This window comes from Oreochromis aureus, linkage group 12, assembly GCF_013358895.1.
Source record: "Oreochromis aureus strain Israel breed Guangdong linkage group 12, ZZ_aureus, whole genome shotgun sequence".
Taxonomy (NCBI): Eukaryota; Metazoa; Chordata; class Actinopteri; order Cichliformes; family Cichlidae; genus Oreochromis; species Oreochromis aureus.
In genome coordinates, this window is record NC_052953.1 from 1055143 (window position 1) to 1076455 (window position 21313).

Genomic DNA, 21313 nt, shown 5'->3' on the forward strand with positions numbered 1-21313 from the left:
TTTACACAGACTCTGTGATTTCACAGGACACTGCACAGCCTTTAAGTGAATGAAGGATTTAACTTCTGAGGACCTGCTGTCCCCCCAAACAGGACACACAGAAACTGAAGAGGCAGGAAGTCTCGGATGGATGGATGGAGGGACGGATGGATTACGGGGACACCAACTGGGTCCTCATAAATCACCTCATATGAACAGTGCAAGTGTGTCAGTGCGTGTGAGGTCACTGCAGGTCACACTGAGCCTCCGTGTTAAACGTGACGTGTGGACTTGTGTTTCTGGAGGAGCTCTTCTCCTCCTGTGGATCCAGGTCACACTGTCTCCAGACCCGACCTGATCCACACAAGCTATTTTTCATTATGTTGCAAACCTGCACGCTCCTTCTACCTGTCACTTTGCTGCTGGAACACCTGAACTCCCCCGATGAGGGACAGTTAAGGACATTTCTGACCTTCTGTCTCTCACTCTCACTAAACCCCTGCATGAACTGTGCATAAACAGCTTCTCTCACAGACGTTTCTAATAAACGTGGCCTGGGGTCATCAGGTGGTCACAGGGTGGCGGCACTAACCATCATACAGGCGCTTCATCAACATCAACCCCGCCCCTATTGCCTCAGACCCTCTGACAGGAGGCGGGGACTGAGGGCAGAAAGCATAAATCAGATTGGTCCTTAAACGCCTCGCTGCTGTGACATTAAAGAGCAAAACATGTGTATATTACGAGTTGAGTAATCTGATTACTTCTTATCCTTATTGCTGTGGACTACATGTTGAAGTCAAGTTGAGTCTTTATGTGCAGTGGAACAGTTTAACCAGAGGTCAAAGGTCAGAGGTCTGTTTGCACACACACAGAAAACCTCTGTCTCTGATAGATCCTCCTCCTCCTCCTCCTCCTCCTTCTTCTGCTGCAGCTTAAACTTCACTCCGCTCTCCACCTGTGGAGCTGGCTCTGACACGTGACTCAACGCGGAAGCGGAAACAGAGCAGCGAAGTGGCAACAGCTGAGCAGCCGAGCAGAGATCGTCTATGACGGCGACGCTCCGCTCAGATTTTAAATAGACCGGAAACGGCTACGGAGCACGTGTTCACCGAGAGCAGCAGGAAGTGCAGCGCTGAACAAACACATTAAAAACCGATCAGTGTTATTGATCACTGATAAATATCAGACAACAGTGAGAACTCTTAAAAAACATTTTTATTGACTGAAAACCTTTCACACAAACTCTTTGTGGCCTTTTTTGGGTCATCTGTAGGTTTTCACGGGTCTTTGTGAGTCTCTGAGTTGGTTTGTGATGTTATTTCAGTCAAAGCTCTGATATATGTCCAGTGAGCATTAAGATCAGGATTCTTTATGATGATAAAGGTCTGAATCTTTTTGGTCATGCTGAGCTTCCTTGTTATTGTTGTTTAACGGTTTGTGTTATTTTGTGAGAGCTTGCGCATCATTTGTGTTGATATCTTTGCTAAAGTTGTATTATTTGGTAGAATTGGTTTTAAAACCAGCTTTTTATTGTGTCCATGTAGCCACGCGGGCTTTTCTCGATGCACTTTCAGTAGAGTTTCATCAGTTTCATACGAGCGCAGTGCAGCTCCGGGGTCTAGTTTTTCTCTCGGAGTGACACCTCTCGCCTCTTTCTTCAGCGCAGCTAACAGCGCGAGCTAATCCGGCTAACAGCTAACAGCTAACGGCTTGCTAGTGGCGCTATGATGGCGGAGCTGGTGCAGGGACAGGCCTCGATGAACCAGCCGGGGCTGAAGTCAGAGGGCCTGGCCGATGTTTTGCAGCGCGCCCGGCAGGTAACAACTCCACCCGGGCTCAGCCCACACCCGTCCCGGACCGAATCGGGCCGTTTAGATCGAGCCAAAGCACTTTTATCGGAATTCTCCGTGTTTTGCTGCTGCTACTCGAACTTGTACCACACACACACACACACACACACACACACACACTCCGCAGCATGCTAACTAGCTGGAAGCAGCTCGGAGTTGGACTTGTGGCCGCTTGTGTAAACTTTTCCGGGGCTGACACGCTCCCGGAGAGAGTTTGGGGGGAGTTTGCCGAGCTGTCACCCGGAGGGGAGCGCGCTGGGACCGCGGAGGGAGACGAGGGTGGGGGGGAGCGGGACAGAAGTTTGGCCACACGTGTCACTCCGCCAGCGGGCAACCTGTTGGGCTGCGAGGGGCAGAAAGGACGCGGGTCACCGGGGTTACTGCGCCTTCTGCCCCCGTCGAGGGTCTCCCGCAGGCCGGGGGGTGTCTGTACCGAGTCCCAGCGGTTAATCGGGGAGCCGGGCCCCCTCCCCCCAGGCTGCTGTTTACTGTAAGTTGGTTAGAAAGTAGGCTGGCGTTACGCAACAGCCTGAGAGCCATATACAGGCAGGAGGTGTGTCTGCGCCTATAGACAGACAGGTTCACCCTCCTGTGTCTGCATGCACCTCACTCTGCACTTCTGCCTGCGTGCACCACACCTAAGAGTCAGCCTCAGGTAAACAGACAGGTGAGTGTGCCCTTTAAATTGGCACCCTGACCTCTGACTGGCACCCCAGCCAATCACAGCCTGCTCCCCCAGGACTGACTGAAAAACTCCTCCAGGCACCGGTAACTTTCACCTGAAGCCCTGAGAGCTCGCAAAGTCACGGCGAGTCTGTCTGGCAATAGTTTCCCTGTTAATGGGTCTGTTTTATTGGACCAGAAACAAGCCAGTGCCGCAGGTGTGTTCCTCCAGGTGTCACTGCGGTGACCTCAGGTGTGAGGTGCAAGCAGTCTGCAGGAAGGTGGATCGTTTGTTTTACTTCCTGTTAGTGTGTGTTGTCTCTAAAGCTCCTTTAACTCTCAGCCACACTCATGAATGTGTCATTTTATCAACTGTCACACTGGGTAAAAACATCCGTCACTGCCCGCTAACACCTGGCCTGAGGCAACGCTCGGTGGGCGATGCAGACTAACCAGGCGCAGTCCAACGTGTACAGAGTGCTCGGCGACTTCCTGGCAACCACCAGTTGCCGAGGAAAAATGTTGAGTGATTGCTGCTTGTCATCGGGTAGAGTTGGTCACGAAACGATGCTTTACCAAAAACCTTGGTGCGATTGCTTTGGTTACTAGCACGTTGATTCGATGGACTGTAGTTTACATGGAAGACGGCGACCTGTCTGCAAACTCTCACAAAGCGAAGTGAAACATGCGACACCAACCGGAAATGTGGAACGCTCGCCTTCAAAGTAAAAGCTGTGCTGTTTTTTTTAGTGATAAAGGAGGACTTTTACTTTGAAGGCGAACGTTCTACATTTCCGGTTGGTGTCGCAGTGTATTTGGCGTCTTCCATCAGCCAGCTCGCTGATTTGATGGCGGTTAGAATTTTTTTCTGGGCTGGTCGAAGTTTAGCCCCGCCCTGTCCCTCTGATGATGGTTTACACCAAGTGAACCTCCACTAAAGAAACTGTAACACCTCCAGCAGACGGTCAGGAATCGCACGCTTCACCTCTCATTTACTACGTAGGAAGTGATGTCACAGTGTTACCATACTGAACTGTCTTCTTTTGGAGTGCAAGTGCTGCTGCTGACCAATCAAATCATGCTCTGGAAATGTGTTAGGACAGCGAGCTGGATTTGAGACACCGGCTTGCTGCAAGTTGGTAACTTGCTGCTGCCAGCACTGGTGATTTTAGCTATGTTGTGCTAACTCACAACGTGTGTGTGTGTCAGATGTGCAACAGATGTGTGAGACATTTAAAACGTGACTGGATTTTGAGGTTTGTGACTTGATGTTTGTGCGGTCAGCGTTTAGCTCGCTCTCGGTTTTTCGGCTGTTGGACTCGTGGCTGCTCTCGTGTTTTCTCTCAATGAGTAAACTTGTTGCTGTCGTCATCCTGAGAGCAGTCAGCAAGCTCTTTTGAAAGGTCAGTTGTTGTTAACCAGTTGTCCCCGGTCCTTACGGGTAAGTCACGACAGTCCTTGTTGTCATTAGCAGCTTCTCCTCCTGTTGTTGGAGGCTTCTCCTCCTTTGTACCGCACTCCAGGTGTGATGGTAACCTTGGTTCTGTTCTTCACACCAGAACCTGCAGCAGGTGAAAAATGGTTCATGAGCAGAACTGGGACCATTTGGAGAATAATGTGGAGCAGAATGAGTGTTTGAGCTCAGGAGAGGCGGTGGGGGAGCCTGTCCTGAGTGTGGAAATCTCACCACTAATGTCAGTAGATTGCAGTTATTTAAGTTCTGTTTTCTTTCTCCTCCAAGTTTAAGGGCAGAATCCTCGCTATGGTGGCTGCTGAAGGACAAACAAATCTAGCTGCTGTTGATCTCTAGTGAGTGTAGGCTGTCAGCCTGCTGTGTGCCTCGACTGTCCAGGTGTGTTTACTCTGGAGGCTATAACACTGTGTGAAAGGAGTCTGATACGAGCTCACTTCTGTCCAATGACACTGATACTAACAAAAAAGTTTTAGTAAGCGCGGTTTCTAGCCTTTTTTTTTTTTTTTTTTTTTTTTTTTTTTTTTTAGCCTCGGGTAGCTTCTGTTAGCTGCTGTTAGCCTCAGTTAGCTTCAGCTAGCCGCTGTTAGCCCTGCTAGCTGCTGTTAGCCTGAGTTAGTGGTTGTTTGCTGCTGTTAGCCTCAGTTAGCTTCAGCTAGCCGCTGTTAGCCCCGCTAGCTGCTGTTAGCCTCAGTTAGCTGCCGTTAGCTTCTGTTAGCCCCAGTTAGTTGCCATTAGCTGCTGTTAGCCTCAGTTAGCTGCTCTTACCTGCTGTTAGCCCCCATTAGCTGCTGTTAGCCTCAGTTAGCTGCCGTTAGCTGCTTTTAGCCTCAGTTTTTTTTTTGTTTTTTTTTTTTTAGGACACTCGAGCCTGACATTAGCTGGCATGATGTTAGCGTAATGTTAGCAGTTGTTGTTTAGCCGGTTAGGTGTCAGTTGACCAGAGATGGGAGGGTCACACGTCTAATCTCCTGACAATAAGTAAGTGCAGCATTATCAAGAGTAAATGAGCACGTTCAGTGTTAGAGCCCTGACCACAGTTCAGGAGATGAGCCTTGAGCTGAGGAGGAAGAGGACGACGCCTCCGTCAGGTGCCGGGTCAGAAACCTTCGTTTAAAGTTTGCACGTTTCAGCTGAGAGAGTTTCAACAGTTTTTCTTTACTAGCTGTCTGCAGCTCACCTGTTACAGGTAATACTGTGAGGCTGTGGAGCACTGTGAACAGGTGTGAGCAGGTGCAGCAGACTGACTCCCCCCACTGGACTATTTTTACTGAGCAGCGGATTTTTCCACAAGTCTTTATCAGGAAAACACTCAAGGTTTCCTCTGTGTGTGTGTGTGTGTGTGTGTGTGTGTGTGTGTGTGAGACATTTTAATGGTGTCTGCGTACCTTCAGTTCGTCCTCTGAAACAAACAGCTTTAGCTCCTCCCCCTAAATGGCAGCTGAAGTCTGGATTTCATTTCCTGGTTCTTTGTGGCCTTCTTTATAGTTTGATGAACATTTTCTGGGTGTTTGTCGTAGAAGAACATCTGATGCAGGACTCTACAAACACCTTGAAGAAGATGATGGAGGCGATGAGGAAGGTTTAGTCTCACAGGTACAGCTGTGACGTTTGAGGCTCACACCTTTAAAACGGCTCCACCAAATCTTTGTTCTTCCACCCAAATGTGGTTAAACTTTAATGAGCTGCAGCTCTGTTAGAAATATCTGAGCCCAGTCAGAGGAGTCGAGCGCGTCTGCAGCCAAGCTGGGCGCCTTATTAGGAAGCCTCCTAGTTTAGGAAGTGAGGAAGGAGGGAGGAAGAGGAGTGTGAGGCTGAGCTGTGTCGACCTCTGGAAACAGGCTGCATATGAAAACATGTCTGCTGTAAAGCAGCAGTGCTGTTGGACTTTCTGCTGACCTGGGACCAGTTTTGGACCTAGTCCTGCTGCATCCTCGATGCATGAAGGAGCGTTTCCGCAGGTCCTTCCTCCCTGCAGCTGTCAGACTGTACAATCAGAACTGCTCCCAACAAACATAGAGGTTTACATCTGTGCTGTAACTTGCACCATTTTATCAACCGATTCAGACTATAACCTGGGTTTGCCTCTTATTTAATTGTATTTAATGTAATAACGGTACAGTACTGTTTTTGGTAACCATTCCTTGATGTAAATATGTAAAAATTGTGTATGTTTCTGTTCTGTGTCTTGTGTACTGTTTGTTTGTATATGTGTCCTTCTTGCTGCTGTTACACCCACATTTTTAGGATTATTAATTAAAGGATTATTCTATTCTGGTCCTGGTCCTGACCTGTGGTTTTGGACCTGTGTACTGTAAAAACTTTATCGTTCTAATCCTATTATCACTGTTAGTTTTTGGCCTCCCTCCTGCTGAGCTGCTGTGAACAGATCCAGGTGTTACAGCTGTTTCTGCCATGTTCACAGATGGTCGGCAAGCTGGGCGGAGAAGGGATGTCTCACCTCAACAGCTCCTCAGGAAGTGTCGAGCCCTCGCTGTACTACCCGGGCCAGAAACGACCAGGAGAGGATGGAGGTAAGAGGCTCATACACCCGCGCTCCACCTGTCAGACTGATCAGTGACAGGACGGCCGTGACGTTCGAGCATTCGTCGAGTTCTTATGAAAACACTTTACAGGCCGTCTGTGGATGTAAGAAGGGAAACCTGCTGTAACTCCGGCCCGACTGAAGCTGCAGTGACGTGCTTTTATTTTGTCTAATAAACGACGGCGGGAGAAAGCTCCTTTAAAGCCGGACAGGCGTGTGTCTGTGCTCCGCCCGTGTTCCCCGTGTTTACCGCACACGTGATGCCAGTTTGATTCTCGCTGTTCGCTCTGATGATCGGCGCCGTCGCATCAGCCTGACGTCTAATCTCTGTCTCTGTCTCCCAGTAGGTAACCAGCTAGCAGCCATGGGGCATCAAAGGTACGACCCACAGCTCGTATTGATCACTCTCACACACACACACACACACACACACACACACACACACACACACACACACACACACTCTTAGTGGTGTGTAATGATGCGTGTGCAGCTTCATATTCTTGTTTGCAAATCAACATGTGTGAGGTCATGGAGGTGGACCAGTGTTATAGATCTGTCCTCCTGCAGTCTGCATCAGCATAATCACTTATTGACACACACACACACACACACACACACACACACACACACACACACAGCCATGCGTGACCAGGATGCCAATGTGTGTGTATTGCAGGGTAATCACAGAGGATTACAAGGTCCCCGACAGGATGGTGGGCTTCAGTGAGTATGACCTCTGACCTTATGCTGGGCTCTTGAACCTTTATCTAGAACATGCGTGAGAACCTGTAGCTGTTCCCCTGTACTGTGGTCTGCAGGATTCCCGGTGTCTGTCTGTAGTCTCATTTGTAGCGACCAATCAAATCTGAGCAGCCTGTGGCTATGTGCAGGTAAACAGTGATGGTATTTGCTTCGAAACCTTTCCCACAGAGACTAAATCCTCTCCTCAGCCAATGGGCTTCCAGTCTGATGGTAACCTGCTGTCTCAGCGTTTTTACTGAACCTTTCCTTTGACTCAGAACTGCGACGGTTCTGGTTTGGCTGGAAGCTTGTCCCATAAGTCAGACGTTAATGTCAGAACCAGAATGTGTGTCCGAGGCGCCCTGTCCGAGGCGCCCTGTCCGAGGCGCCCTGTCCGAGGCGCCCTGTCCGGCCTCAGAAGCAGCCTCGGGCAGATCAGCTGAGCCAAGGTCTCATTTTTCTTCACGTTACCTCAGAGGAAGCAGGCTGACGTCAGTGTGTTTGACCTGGAGTCACAGTCCTTTACTTATTGCGTGTACAGAAGCAGCAGGTGGATGTTCCTCTGAATGTGTCTGTCCTCCTCCACCTCAGTTATTGGCAGAGGAGGAGAACAGATCACCAGGATCCAGTTGGAGTCGGGCTGTAAGATCCAGATCGCTCCCGGTGAGTTCAGTGCTCCCTTTGAATTGAACGGCCTGACGACTTACCTAACACATGCGTGTTTCTGCAGAAGGCGGGGGTCTGATGGAGCGGCCGTGTTCTCTGACGGGGACTCCGGAGAGCATCGAGTGAGTTAGTGAAGGTGGAGCTGTCGGAGCCGCAGGTGAAGCGACGCTCCCGCTAAACTCTGTCACGTCTGGCTGTTTTCAGGCAGGCGAAGCGGCTGCTGGCCCAGATCGTGGACCGCTGCAGAAACGGTCCGGGTTTCCATGGCGATGGAGAGGGCGGGGCCTCGGTGCAGGAAATGCTGATCCCGGCCAGCAAGGTGGGGCTGGTGATTGGCCGAGGAGGAGACACCATCAAACAGCTGCAGGTAGATTCACGCCAGAGGTTCAGATCAACGGGGAGGCTCTCGCTCAAGAGAACAAGAAGCAGATTAGTTTATGAGTCCCAGAGGAAGTGATGTCACTGCGAGAGGTGAAATGTATATGACAGCTGACATCGTTACGCTCACTGTTGGCTCTGCAGACAGCTTCTTTGATCTTACTCGAGTTCTTCTTCTTTCTTTTTTTTCTTAAATTCGTTCAGACTTTGTAGTAACAATGTTTCCAAGTCTTTGAACTTTAGATAAACATGTTTAGTGTTTCTTTTACATAATTATAATAATTTAATGATGCAAATACAATTTTTTTTCTTTGTAGTTATTTTATAGAACAAGTTTTCACTTTCGTAACCCTGCTGAGGAGAGTTATCTGTGCAGGCTGGTGGAGTACATGCGTCATGTTTAGAGCGTTCGTCATGAAATCAGGTGTTTTCCTTTCATAGAACAAATCGTGACGATTAGTGCTGGGCGATATGACAATATATATCGTGTGGACGATAGAAAAGTGTCTATCGTGCCATTTGTCTTCTATCGTTTCTAACCCTAATTTTATAAATTACTACATAAAATATATCATTAACCCTTTACAACCGGTCGGAGCAGGCACGCTCTGTTTTGCGTAACTATTTTTTAACCCTGTAGAACTGGAACCACGTAAGCTAGCGCAATAATTTTTTTTTGCATATGAAACTGTAGGAGTTGTACTTACATCTTATTCCATTAGCTTGCCCGAGGTCACGGTTTCCTTCCACATATAGCTTTGCAAAAATTGCATAAAAAGCACTTCCAGCAACAAAAGCATAATATTCCAGAAACACGCTTTGCCGATCCGATCAGCTGTTCATAACACTTCCTACGTTGGAATATAAGTCAGCGCGAACTATGCATGTCCGCCATTACCTCTCCGAAACCGGAAGTGACGTCATTTTCGCGGAAAATGTAGTTTTTTAGCTTCAAAGCCTATGTTGGTGTTTTTAAAAGTCATGTTTGACTTTATGCTTTTCTGTATCGTTTCTGGGATGCTTAGAAGTCAAATTACACTGTTGGAAATAGTTTATTTTGATGCACATGCTGTGTTTTTGCAAATTTGCATTTATTTATTTTCATTTTTCCTGCAGTATATAAAAATTAGTGTATCTCAAAAATAAAACTATGAAGACACTCAAAATAAATTTCTCGTGGTTGGAAACTACTTTGTGCAACTTTTTTGTATTTACAGTTTTGAGCCTCTTAAATTTCTCTAGCTAGAAATACATGTAAAAAACAAACGATTTTCAATTTTTTTGTAGTTTATTGCACTTTTTTGCAATTTATGTAGTTACTATGGACTTAATGCATACATATTATTAAAATTTGGGCTATAACGGTTGTATTGATGTATAGCATCTTGAAATGCTCCCACAAATGGCTCCACAGCATGTAAAAATATAAAGATAAGCTCTGGCGGACTTGGTTCTATGGTAGGTCTTAAAGGGTTAAATAGCCTGTGCAAATATATTAGTGTTGTCTTCTCACTATACATACTCTTAACTTTATGCAAGAGAAAATAAAGTATAAAAAATGATATTTTTCGCAAAGAAACTCCGTCTTGTGGTTTTGCGACATGGTGCTGCTTTACGTGCACCTGGATTTGCGACATGCTTTACGGTAACTCAAAACAAAGACTGCACCCTCTCCACTCGCTGTTTACAGACTGCATACGTTCCAGATGACCACAGGTCAGGTGGTATATCGTGATATATATTATCGTGATATAAAATAATTCATATCGTGATAAATATTTTTTCCATATCGCCCAGCACTAGTGACGATGGTGAAGCAGGAACGTTTGTAGGTCAGGACTGAGGTGCTGATTGAATAACAGGGTTTCAAATAGAAGGAAATGTTAGTGATGTTAACGGCTCTGGTTTTCAGGAGCGAGCTGGAGTGAAGATGATGATGATCCAGGACGGCCCGATGCCAACGGGGGCCGACAAACCCCTGCGCATCTCCGGAGACCCGTACAAAGTGCAGGTAACCCAGGAGTGATCGTTCTGCAGGACGATAACTGTGACGCAGACTGGGGATTTATTATTGAGCATCAGTGAAGCAGGAGCTGTGGACGTTTTCAGCTCGCTGTCAGAGGACGAGCTGAGGACACCTAGAGCCAATCACAGCAGCTGCTTCCTAATGAAATGAGACCATGTGACTATCTGCAGCTTATTAATACAGGAAAACTCACCAGTTACAATCATCTAAAAAAACATCCTGATCTGATCTTTTTCACTACAGATTTGTTGCAGAGTGTTTAGTGAGGAAAGTTTTACTGCTGAATCCACAAAGTTTGAGGACATCCTGTAACAGGATCAGTGAAACCTACGAGCAGATTCAGGGCTCTGATTTGTTGGATCTGTCACGGGTTCCTCTGACGTCCTGGGCTGGTTTGGTTTAGATGATCCTTAAAAGATTTTGGCTTTCAATGAGAAAAGGTTACTGATCGAATTAGAGACTTGAGGTCAAGCAGAAAGTTGGTAAATATTTCGATGCTTTTTAGTTCCATCCTCTGAGACGGGGCCTAATCCCGGGCCGTTTCCTCCTGCAGGCAGCGAGGGAGCTGGTGTTGGAGGTGATCCGGGAGAAGGACGGAGACTTCAGATCGGGACGCAGTGACTTCGGCGCCCGACTGGGAGGAACCAGCCTGGATGTATGACTTAGGCAAACAAGTGTACCTGGGATGGTTGTGTTTGGACGCCGTGCTGATCTCTCCGTCTGTCCTCAGGTTCCCGTTCCCAGGTTTGCTGTCGGCATTGTGATTGGCAGAAATGGAGAAATGATCAAGAAGATCCAGAACGATGCAGGGGTCCGGATCCAGTTTAAAGCAGGTGTGTCATGCTTTGGCTCATTACCCGCTGAATCTTTCTAAATGTGAGCTCTGCAAGTTCGCTTCATTCTGCAGCTCCTATCGTCACATCATCCATGAACACCAGTGAGCCGCTTCCACCATCATGTGGACGCTTCAGCTGCTTCTCTGCACTTTCCTGCTTCATCATCTTCAGTGACGTTATTGTGAACGTCATCCTGGTTTCATCTGTCAGTCATATGTAAAGCTGTTAGTTTGTCCGGCTGCTTTTGGAGGAACAAACGCTCAGATTGACTTGACACACTGCCTTTCTTCTGACTAGCATTAGCTTACTAGCTGACTACTTGATGGCTACCTTAGCAGCTAGCTTGGAACCGTTAGCTTGCTCTTTAACTTTGTCTCCATTTAATCCTCGGAGGCGACGTTTTTCTTTGCAGGTAAGCTAGCTAACATTATCCAGCAGAGAGAGGCTGGTTAGTCTGATTTTGTGTTTACACCAGTTTAACCCACAGTTAAACTGGTCAGTGTGAGTTCATCATTTTATTACAGTGCTTGTTTACACAAGTGAAGAAACAGATAAGCAACAGACTTTCTGTTCACACTGCTGAGGATTTGACCTCTGACCTTTTAGATGATGGCATCAGTCTAGAGCGCGTCGCCATGGTGATGGGTCAGCCAGACCGCTGTCAGCATGCTGTCCACCTCATCAACGAACTCATCCAAACAGCACAGGTAAACACACGCACGTTGGTTTTTCTTTTGAGTGGGGACCTTTGTTCATGTTCTCCTTCATGGGTCCTTTTACATGTTGGTGTTTTCACAGGAACGTGATGGTTTTGGTTCAGCCCTCCGGGGCGGGCGGGTCAGAGGTCGTGGTGATTGGACTATGGGCTCTCCTGGCCCCCTACAGGAAGTGACATACACCATCCCTGCTGACAAATGTGGCTTGGTCATTGGCAAAGGTAGGAAACTGAGTCTGGTTGGTCTGGTTAGAAAACTGAAGGTGAGGAAAACATTCACACTGCTTTACATTAATGCAAAGGGTCAGGGTTCAAACAGGTGCCTGAAAACCTTGAATATGCTTGGATTTTAATGTTGTCTGTTCAAGGTTTGAAACATGCCCATGTGTAAGTCCGAGTAAATCATTTTTCACTATGTGTACGTTACACATGTTAATCATAAAAATTATTATTATTATTTTTGTAGCTAGCAAACTCGTGGGATAGATGATTAAATGCAGTGAGTGTGATGCAGCAGTTGGTTATGGTGATTTATGGAACGTGCTGTGAACTCAGACTGAATATGGTTGTTTTTTCCCTGAACAGAATAAAAATAGAGCTTGTCTCATTTTTAAACACAATCTAAAGATCACAGTAATCTGGTGAAGTTTCACTTTAATCCACGTGAACGAGGCTGAGTTAGCTCATTTCAGCAGAAACTGCTCGACGTGGATTGGATGAGTAACATGATAAGGATCCTGTCACTGTGCGTCTTATTTTAGTGTTTTAGTCCGGAGCATGTGTTTGTGCTGTGAGACACATTTTAACCCCACAGTACCAACAACAGGCAGAGCAGCCTCATTCACTCTATTTAAAAACCTCTTACAGCCCATCAACCACTCAGTGTGTGTGTGTGTGTGTGTGTGTGTGTGTGTGAGAGAGAGAGAGTTGGAGGTCAAGAGGGTCGAGCAGCAGCCTCCAAATTAAAAGCCACAAAGAAGAAAATGTCAAGTACAGCGTATTTAGACACCATATGGCCTGTTTGCGCACACACACACACAACCCCGTTCAGCTATCTTAGTGAGGACCCTCATTGACATAATGGTTTCCCTAGCCCCTTACCCTAACCCTAACCATTAAAAATGAATGCCTAACCCTAACCCTTACCCTAAACCTAACCATAACCTAATTGTAACCCTGACACTAAAACCACATTTTGAGCCTCAAAAATGTGAGGACCAGGTTGTGTGTCCTCACAAGTGACTGCTGGTTCTCACAAGTATAGTAGAATGCAGATTTTGGTCCTCACAAAGATAGCTAGACAGGAACACTCTCTTGCTTTGCACCACTATAGAGGACCTCATGCTCGTTTCCTCTGATGAATTGTTCGTGCTCAGAGTCGATGACTGAGTCAGAGGATGAACGTGAGCTGTAACAGAGAGAAAAGTGAAGATGAACCCCGCTGTTCAAACCTGCTGGTTGTGAGGAGCAGCCAATCAGAGAGGTGAAGGATGAAGTGAGCCCAGTGTCAGATGATGGATTATTAATGCAAAACTGCTCAAACAGAATCCAAGAATGAAACAACTTCAGAGGTGACCTTTAACCTCTAATTGTCAGGGTTATACTCGGGGTCAGACTCAGAGCTGATCAGATCTAACAGGCTCCACTGTGTTCATGGAAATGAGGTTCAGTATGGAGGTTTGCCCCGCCCCTCGCTGAGCCTGCCGGAGGTTTCTTCCTGTTCAAAGGGAGTTTTTCCCTCCCACTGTCACCAAAGTGCTCATAGGGGGTCATATGATTGTTGGGTTTCTTTGTATTATTGTAGGCTTCAGACTAACAGCAGCTCTGCCAGCAGGTTAATGTTTCCTGTCCTGCTGGGACCAGCTGTACCCGTGAAGCCCCCCAGGCCCCGCGGCTCATTACACAAATTTAAATTTAATTTAATAATTTTCCCACAATTAAGCAAATCAGATAAAATCCTCGATTTGTTTATAAGTCAGGTTTAAAGTTAAAGTCGAGGTTTTCAACTTATTTAAAGTCACATAGACCGACATGTTCAAGAGCGCTGAGCTAACCCAGCCATCGAGGTCATCCCATGATTCCATGCAGCATCCTGCATCAGGATTTTTCTTTAAGTGTAAACACATTAAAATCCTATCGATGAATGAAGCACGTCTGTTTCTGCACGTCAGCAACGAACAACAGGTTCTACTCTCAGCGTCTGTCGGATGGTTTCCTACCTGAGCTTTGTCTCGTTTTCCCAGCAGTGGCACCGCTGAGCCCTGCTGAATGAATCACAACCTCTGTACAGTCCTGCTGACGCCGGGGCCGCCCCCGGCGCTCATATTGATCAGCTGTGTGAATGACACCTGCTGTTTGTGTGTGCAGGTGGAGAAACCATCAAGAGCATTAACCAGCAGTCTGGAGCTCACGTGGAGCTGCAGAGGAACCCTCCACCCTCCACTGACCCCAACACCCGGGTCTTTACCATCAGAGGCACCGCCCAGCAGATGGACCTGGCTCGCCAGCTAATAGATGACAAGATCGGGGTACGTAAAACGAGCGCACCTCTGTAGAGTTTGAGCTCGAAGAACGAGCGCTGACCTGCGCCTGTGTCTCCTCCCACAGGGTTCGGGTATCATGAGTAACGGAGGGTTCGGCTTCAGCCCCTTCACCCAGGGTCCCGCTGCACACCAGAAGTAAGAGTCTTCAGATCTTAGCGCACGCCGCCATCACACAGCACATACCTCCATGATCCGCAGGAAGGACGCTGCACCCACGGAGCGAGTCCGGTCCATGAGTGGGCGGGGCTGCTTTGGTGTTCTTCTACAGCAGGGTGGGGAAGTCCAGGCCTCAGGGCCAGAGTCCTGCAGGTTTGAGATGATGATCCATCACAGCTGATTTATAGGACCTCCTCAGGCCTGGACTTCCCCGCCCCTGCTCTGAGTCTGAACATCCTGTTGTAACGATAGCAAGCTGCGCTCTGATTGGCTGACTGTTTGAAGGCATTGCTAACTTCACTGCAGGTAAACGTGGTACCTAAAAGGTAGTTTCAGGTAACCATGGAAACCCTAATGACGTGACATTCTTTAAATGAACAGTTCCACGCTCTGACTCGGGGGGTGTGAGGGCAGAGGCCATGTTTGCTGTGGGCGTGCTCTGTGATGGCGCTGTGTGATAACGGTTCGTGGAGAAGTTCGAGAGCTATGAGCGCGACCCGTTTTCCTGTGGTCTTGATGAAAACCTTCATGGTCCACACACGCGTGATGTTTCCGCCTCCAGCACGACCACGGCAGCGCCGTAGGCCCGTGTGAGCTCCCGAGTGAGTCTGAGGCAGCTGTGGGCGTGGCTGTGGGCGCTCCGCCACGTCAGCTGATTCATTAACCGTCCTCTGGATTCTGTCGCGTTCCTTTGTCTAACGGCCTCGTGCTGAGACGCACGAGGCTGAGACGATGGTGTGTCAGCGCTGATGATGATGGACGCGCGCGTGTGTGTGTGTGTGTGTGTGTGTGTGTGTGTGTGTGTGTGTGTGTGTGTGTGTGTGTGTGTGTGTGTGCGTGTGTGTGTGTGTGTGTCCTTAATTCAGCCAGCTGTGTGTTAAACACATGTTTTTATGCAGCTGTGGGAGTGGGCAGACCTTCCTGACCGGTGTCTGGGGAAACACCTACCAGACCAGCTGGCAGAACCCAGGACAGCAAGACCCAGGTAACACACAGGGACACACACACACACACACACACAGGGACACACACACACACACACACAGGGACACAGGGACACACACACACACACACAGGGACACACACACACAGGGACACACACACACAGGGACACACACACAGGGACACACACACACACACACACAGGGACACACACACACACACACAGGGACACACACACACACACACACACAGGGACACACACACACACACACACAGGGACAGGAACACACACAAACACAGGGACAGGAACACACACACACAGGGACACACACACGCACACACACTGCCTTTGTTTAGTCTAGAAGCTAAGACTCTGTGTGTGTGTGTGTGTGTGTGTGTGTAGGTCACAGTATGGCTCAGACAGGACAGATGGACTACTCTAAAGCATGGGAGCAGTACTATAAGAAGTTAGGCAAGTCAACACACACACAGAGCTGTGACAGACACATGTTTCATATATGAATGTGTAATGTTTATGTATCTGAGCTCCAAGCAGTGACATTGGCTGTGTGTGTGTGTGTGTGTGTGTGTTTGTGTGCACGTGTGTTTGTGTGTGTGTCCAGGTCAGCAGAACCAGCCTCAGAGCTTGATGACAGACTACAGTAAGGCCTGGGAGGACTACTACAAGAAACAGAGTAAGATGTGTGTCGCTGAGTATGTGAAGCTCAGTGTTGGGAAGGTTACTTTTAAAATGTATTCCACTACAGATTACATGCCCCAAAATGTATTTTGTAACGTATTCTGAATACTTTGGATTACTTAATATATTATCATGTTTTTTTTACTATTGCTGTGTGATTTATTACTATTACTGAAGGCTACTCGCCATACCAATACCAACTAGATGTTTAAATCTTAATATAAATGAGTAACAGTAGGTGGACATTAGGTAAGGCTGCACTTTTTGCAGCGATCTCGTACAGAAAACTATTCCGCGCGTATATAAAACAGGTCCGCGGCTCCAAACCATAGTAAAGGGACCTCTGGCTAATACGTCGGGTTCATGTCGGGCTCGTAGCCGAAAACTAGCTTTACTTTGTTGTCTGGGTCAACTTTGCTAGCGAGAGACAGAGAGAGGCGTTGAAAGGCTCCAACGGAACTTATTGTTTCGGAGGAAAACACGAACACAGTGTACAGTCGAGTCTTAATAGCTTACTTACAACTGGGCTACACTGCCCATCAGGCTACATTCTTTAGGGCTGTGCCTGTAACACTCAGCCTATTGCCTTCATATTAAATCATTTTTTGAATAATAATTTTTACAAATGGTTCTTCAGGTCATTATGCGGGCCGCAAGTAAAGGTGACATGGGCCGTGAGACTGAGACGCAGGCATTAGAGCCTCTTAATGCGTGTTTTGTATCACCTTTTTAAACAGTAACTGTAACAGAATACAGTTACTCATATTTTGTCTTTTAAATACGTAACAGCTGTACATGTACTCTGTTACTCCCCAACACCTGCTGAAGCTTCAGGCTGTTCCTCGAGCTCAGAAAGGAAAGTCACTTCTCTGCGTTTCTCTCTGAGCGGCTGTCAGGTGTGCGTTACAAGCTTGAGCTAAAACACAAAGGTAGGCGTGCACAGGTGTGTGCGGGGCAGCAGGCAGCTGACAGCCAGGTCCTGTTTTTACCTGAGCTGCTCCTGCTCAGTAACATTTGTAGTGTGAAGGTCAAGTTTGGCCTCATTACATTTAAGAACAGCTGATTTGGGCGATGAACAACATCACACTACGTTAAAGTGAAAGAGTTTTAGAAAGCTCCGCCCTCTTGTCCACATGAGGGCGTCTCTGGCAGCTGACACACCAATGCCGAGGCAAGAGGTGGACAGGTGGGCTCGAGAGGCTTTGAAGTAATGTGTGCGTGTGCGTGTGTGTGCGCAGCTCAGTCGTCTCAGCAGAGTTCGGTGCCAGACTACACTGCAGCATTAGCAGAATACTACAGACAGCAGCAGCAGCCCTACCTGTGGAACCCCGCCCAGATACAGGTAACACGGGCAGCTTCTGCTTCACAGCGCTCTCCGCCTCCCATTTATCACGGCGGCTAAATGTCACTGTCACTTCCTGTCTCCTCAGGATCACTAGAGGCTCCTCCCTCACCGGCGAAGGCCTCGGATGGTCGTCGATGGCGTCCGAATCGGGGTTTCCTAGCAACGCTCTGCCGCTTCCTCCTCCTTTTGTAGAGAAAAACTAAGGATTAACTGAAAAATCACGAACTCTTTCTTTCTGTTTTTTAACCTTACAAAGTCGATATTTTGTCAGGCAGATGTTTTTGGACTAGCCTCCGGTCTCCCCGCGGTGTAGACCTGGTTTTTCTTTGTTTTTATTTTTTATCAAACTTGAATTTCAAGATGTATCCGTGTGGCTTTGAACAAAACGAAATCCAGTATAATCTATATTTTGTCTAGTTTTATTTTCCAATAAGAAAACGGTAATAGGCTTAGCAGTCTTGAGTATGAAAATCAGATATTAATATTATTATTATCATTTTGGTTATGATAATGTTTTAAAGCATGCGTCAGGCTGTGTGTTGACTCAGTTTGTTTTTTATTTTGGCATCAAACCGTTTTAATGACATCGGATGGAAATGTAAAGTTTTTGTACTAAATCTGCTCGCTGGGTCTGTTTCTCCTAATTTTACCTGTTCAGTCGCCAACTTGGAGGTGCAATGATGCATTATTGTTTTCTTTTGGTTTGACCATAGCTCTTATTCTTGTATCTTTATAGTGATTTCTTTAGGTTTTTATGATGTAACGATGAATAAATAGCGATTTGTATTGCGTTGTCTAAAGCCAGATCTCTCTGTGGTCTAACGCTTTGTATTCTCACACGATTTAACCTCCAGTCACCGCCACGTTTTCCCGCCTCCGCTTTTATGACCGAGACTGTGGAGATGACCGTTTTCTTTGAGTGAACTTTATTATTGTTGTTGTTGGTCTGCATTTCTATTTTCTGATTTGTTTTTAGAGGCAATTTCAGGAGCTGATCAATGAAGTTATCGATTCCGTGTTAGCTAAACAAACGTGTGTGTTACCTCAGCGTGTGAATGTTTCTGTTAGCTGTGCTTCGTTAGCTAAGTGGTGCCTGTTAGCTGAATGTAAGTAAATGGAAATGCTGTCCGAGCGCTACGTTAGCTGCTGCGGGGTTGTTGTTTTGTTTTTTGTCTATGTGCGCATTGCAGAGGCTAGCTGAATGAGTGTGCTAACTGAACAAGATGCTTGTCTGTTGTGTGTTAACCAGGTGTCGGGTAGGTCTACAAAACCACTTTCCCAAAATTGTTCCCAAGCTCATTTATGCCCAAGGTCCCGTGTTCCCAAAGTTGCTTCCCAGTTTCCAGGTTCCTAAGTTCTCAGGCGTTTTTGTTCCAAGGTTATATGTTCCCATTTTTGTTCCCTTGGTGCTTTATGGTTAAGCTAACCTCTAAGCCTCGTTTCCATCTCAGGAAGCGCTAAGCTTATTTCAAGTTCCCTGACATGTCGGGCAGTCTAACTAAAAGCCATACAGGGAACAGAAAATCCCTTTCACAGGTTCCAGCAGTCGTCACGTTGTGTGGCTAATGACTAACATTACGTATAGCTGTGGGGAACGTAGCAGGAGTGACTGTTTGGGAACTTGGTGTTACTCTGCGCTCGTGACGTGTTGCACAGACTGTAAATAACGACCAATAACATGTAACCTGTATAACCAGTATATTACAAAAGTAGAGCTGTACAGTATAATGTCTGAACGTGGAAGCATGAGCTCTGACACTGTTAATGCTAAATGGTGTGACCTGATGTGTTAGCAAAAGGCCAAAAACAGCGTTTCTAGGCTGAATATCCATCTGTCTCATTCAACTGCATGACTAGCATGAACGAATGACTCGGTGAATACGACTTTAATGTCCGTTAGCCAAACAAACTAGCCGGCTGCTGTACATTAGCTGTATGTTCTGTTTATATTAGGGCTGGTTTACACTTCAAAATAAATGTACAATTGTTTTGTTGCTGTTTTATACTTGCACAGATTGTAAATGTGTTTTTTTTTGTTTGTTTGTTTGTTTTTCACACGCAGCCGGACTTTGAATCTACTGATTAGTTTCTTTAGCGTTAGCATGCAGTTAGCAATAAAATTGTTTTGTGCATAAATTCACATTCATTGATACTTTTAAAAACGTGCTCATCTGTACATGTGCTACACTTAGCGTTAGCACATCACTTTTGCCTCCTAGCAAAACCTTGTTAGTTGAACATTATCAGCTAAGCAAGTGGTAAGAATTTAATCCGTGTGTTAGCTGAATGTTTAGCTAAACTTTGAGTGCGTGTTAGCGTATGTATGCTAGCGCCGTGTGCCGTTATAAGTTTTGTTTGTTAGCTGAGCGTTTAATGAAACTGTGCGTTTTGGCTCAGATTTGTGCGTCGGCTCGGCGCTGTGTGCGTGTTGGCAGAGCAGTTCTCTGAACGTTGTGCGTGTCGGACCACAGAGAGGTTTGTCTTGTCGAGGGAGATCTGGTTGTTGTTGAATCAGTGCTTCTGCTTCGTGTATGTGTGATGATGATGATGCTGAAGATGATAATAATGACGATAATAATGAGTTCTCCTGTTCAGGGGTCTATTTAAATCTGTTATGAATATTCATTTTGTCGATGTGATGATATGGTTTGTGTAAATTTCCACTCTGGCGGGTGCTCTCCAGTTAAAATGTACTTTGTTAAAGATGATATTGTTTAATTCACGTGTCGTGTCTAACCGAAGCTGAATATGTGTTATATTCTCAAGACTGCTAGGCTAACTGTCTCTCTCTCCTCTCCTCGCCTGTTCCCGTCTGGACGCCGCCACCTTCAACACGCCTGTAATTGGACCAGACGAGCTGAGTGTTGTCATCGCAGGCGTGTTGAAGTCCCGCAGCTCGTTGTTGTGGCCGCTCCGAGGCGTGGGGAGCTATAGTGAAGGGGTAAAACCCCCCGGAGTTGTTAACGGCGGAGCGGACACCAGCCTGGTGTCCGGTTCTCGCAACGTCTCAGGATCTGAACCGGACACGACGCTCGCTCCGCTCTGGCCTAGAACTTCCCAGTCCCGATCCCGGTCCTGAAGGGGGGACGGGGAGCTTTTGGTTTTATGGTTTCTGTTGTTTTTCTAATGGACAGACGTCCTAACTGTAACCTGCAGATTTTTCTATTAGATTCTATTGACAGATAGAGTTGTGTATGAACCCGAGCCACGAGACTGTCGGTGGCCGAGGTCGAGGACAATGATGATGATTAACATGAGGGTTAATAAACGGGCTCATTCTTTCTGACTCTGTGTCTCTGTCTTTGTGACCTGCGTTCACATCAAACAGCCGGCTGCTGAGAGCTGCAGCTACGTGACAAACCTGTTCATCTCCTCTCATGAAGTCTCCTTTGTTCCATCTCTACATAAACCCGCTCAGCAGTGACATTTGACGAGCTTCCCTTTATTGAGTTCTGACACTTCTGATGCAAACCCAGTGCTTTAGTTCTGGAGCAGGTCTGAAACAGAAACCGCCCCGTCACAGTTTGTGTTTGGTGTTATTTTAGGTTCAGCCTCTTCAGATGGGGTCGACGTGGACGAGCTGCGGTCTCAGAGCTGCGTGGTGGACTGCGTGGGCGGCCGCTGCTCCAGAAAAGTCCTGCCCAGATGTCCTCAAAAGCTTCCAAACCATGCAAACTTTCGAAGTTCTTAAATGTCTTTTTCCAAGTGTCGTGACTCTAAAGTTGTTTGCAGATCTTTGTTTTTAATGTTT

The 21313-nt window shown here is 47.0% G+C and overlaps 1 protein-coding gene across 3 annotated transcripts; it reads left to right on the forward strand.

The window, feature by feature from the left end:
* Nucleotides 1-1641: 1641 nt before the first annotated feature.
* Nucleotides 1642-20848, forward strand: LOC116327477 (far upstream element-binding protein 3-like). Of its 3 annotated transcripts, none has more exons than XM_031749076.2 (19): nt 1642-1799; nt 6392-6500; nt 6856-6889; nt 7191-7237; nt 7847-7918; nt 7986-8043; nt 8126-8288; nt 10212-10310; nt 10879-10980; nt 11056-11158; nt 11768-11868; nt 11960-12098; nt 14244-14404; nt 14484-14554; nt 15475-15560; nt 15921-15989; nt 16141-16212; nt 17456-17559; nt 17648-20848. In XM_031749076.2, the coding sequence occupies exons 1-19, from the start codon at nt 1707-1709 to the stop codon at nt 17654-17656; spliced, it is 1692 nt and encodes a 563-aa protein (XP_031604936.1). In that variant the 5' UTR covers nt 1642-1706; the 3' UTR covers nt 17657-20848. The 3 variants fall into 3 exon arrangements, with proteins under 3 accessions (XP_031604936.1, XP_031604946.1, XP_031604963.1); XM_031749086.2 differs by having other exon boundaries at nt 6859-6889; XM_031749103.2 differs by lacking the exon at nt 15921-15989.
* Nucleotides 20849-21313: the final 465 nt, after the last annotated feature.

Bases quoted from the DNA above. Each gene is read 5' to 3' on its own strand.
- LOC116327477 (XM_031749076.2), top strand. From the start codon at position 1,707: ATGATGGCGGAGCTGGTGCAGGGACAGGCCTCGATGAACCAGCCGGGG. The intron at 7,919-7,985 runs GTGAGTTCAGTG...GTGTTTCTGCAG, and splicing joins TAAGATCCAGATCGCTCCCG to AAGGCGGGGGTCTGATGGAG. The intron at 15,990-16,140 runs GCAAGTCAACAC...GTGTGTGTCCAG, and splicing joins GCAGTACTATAAGAAGTTAG to GTCAGCAGAACCAGCCTCAG.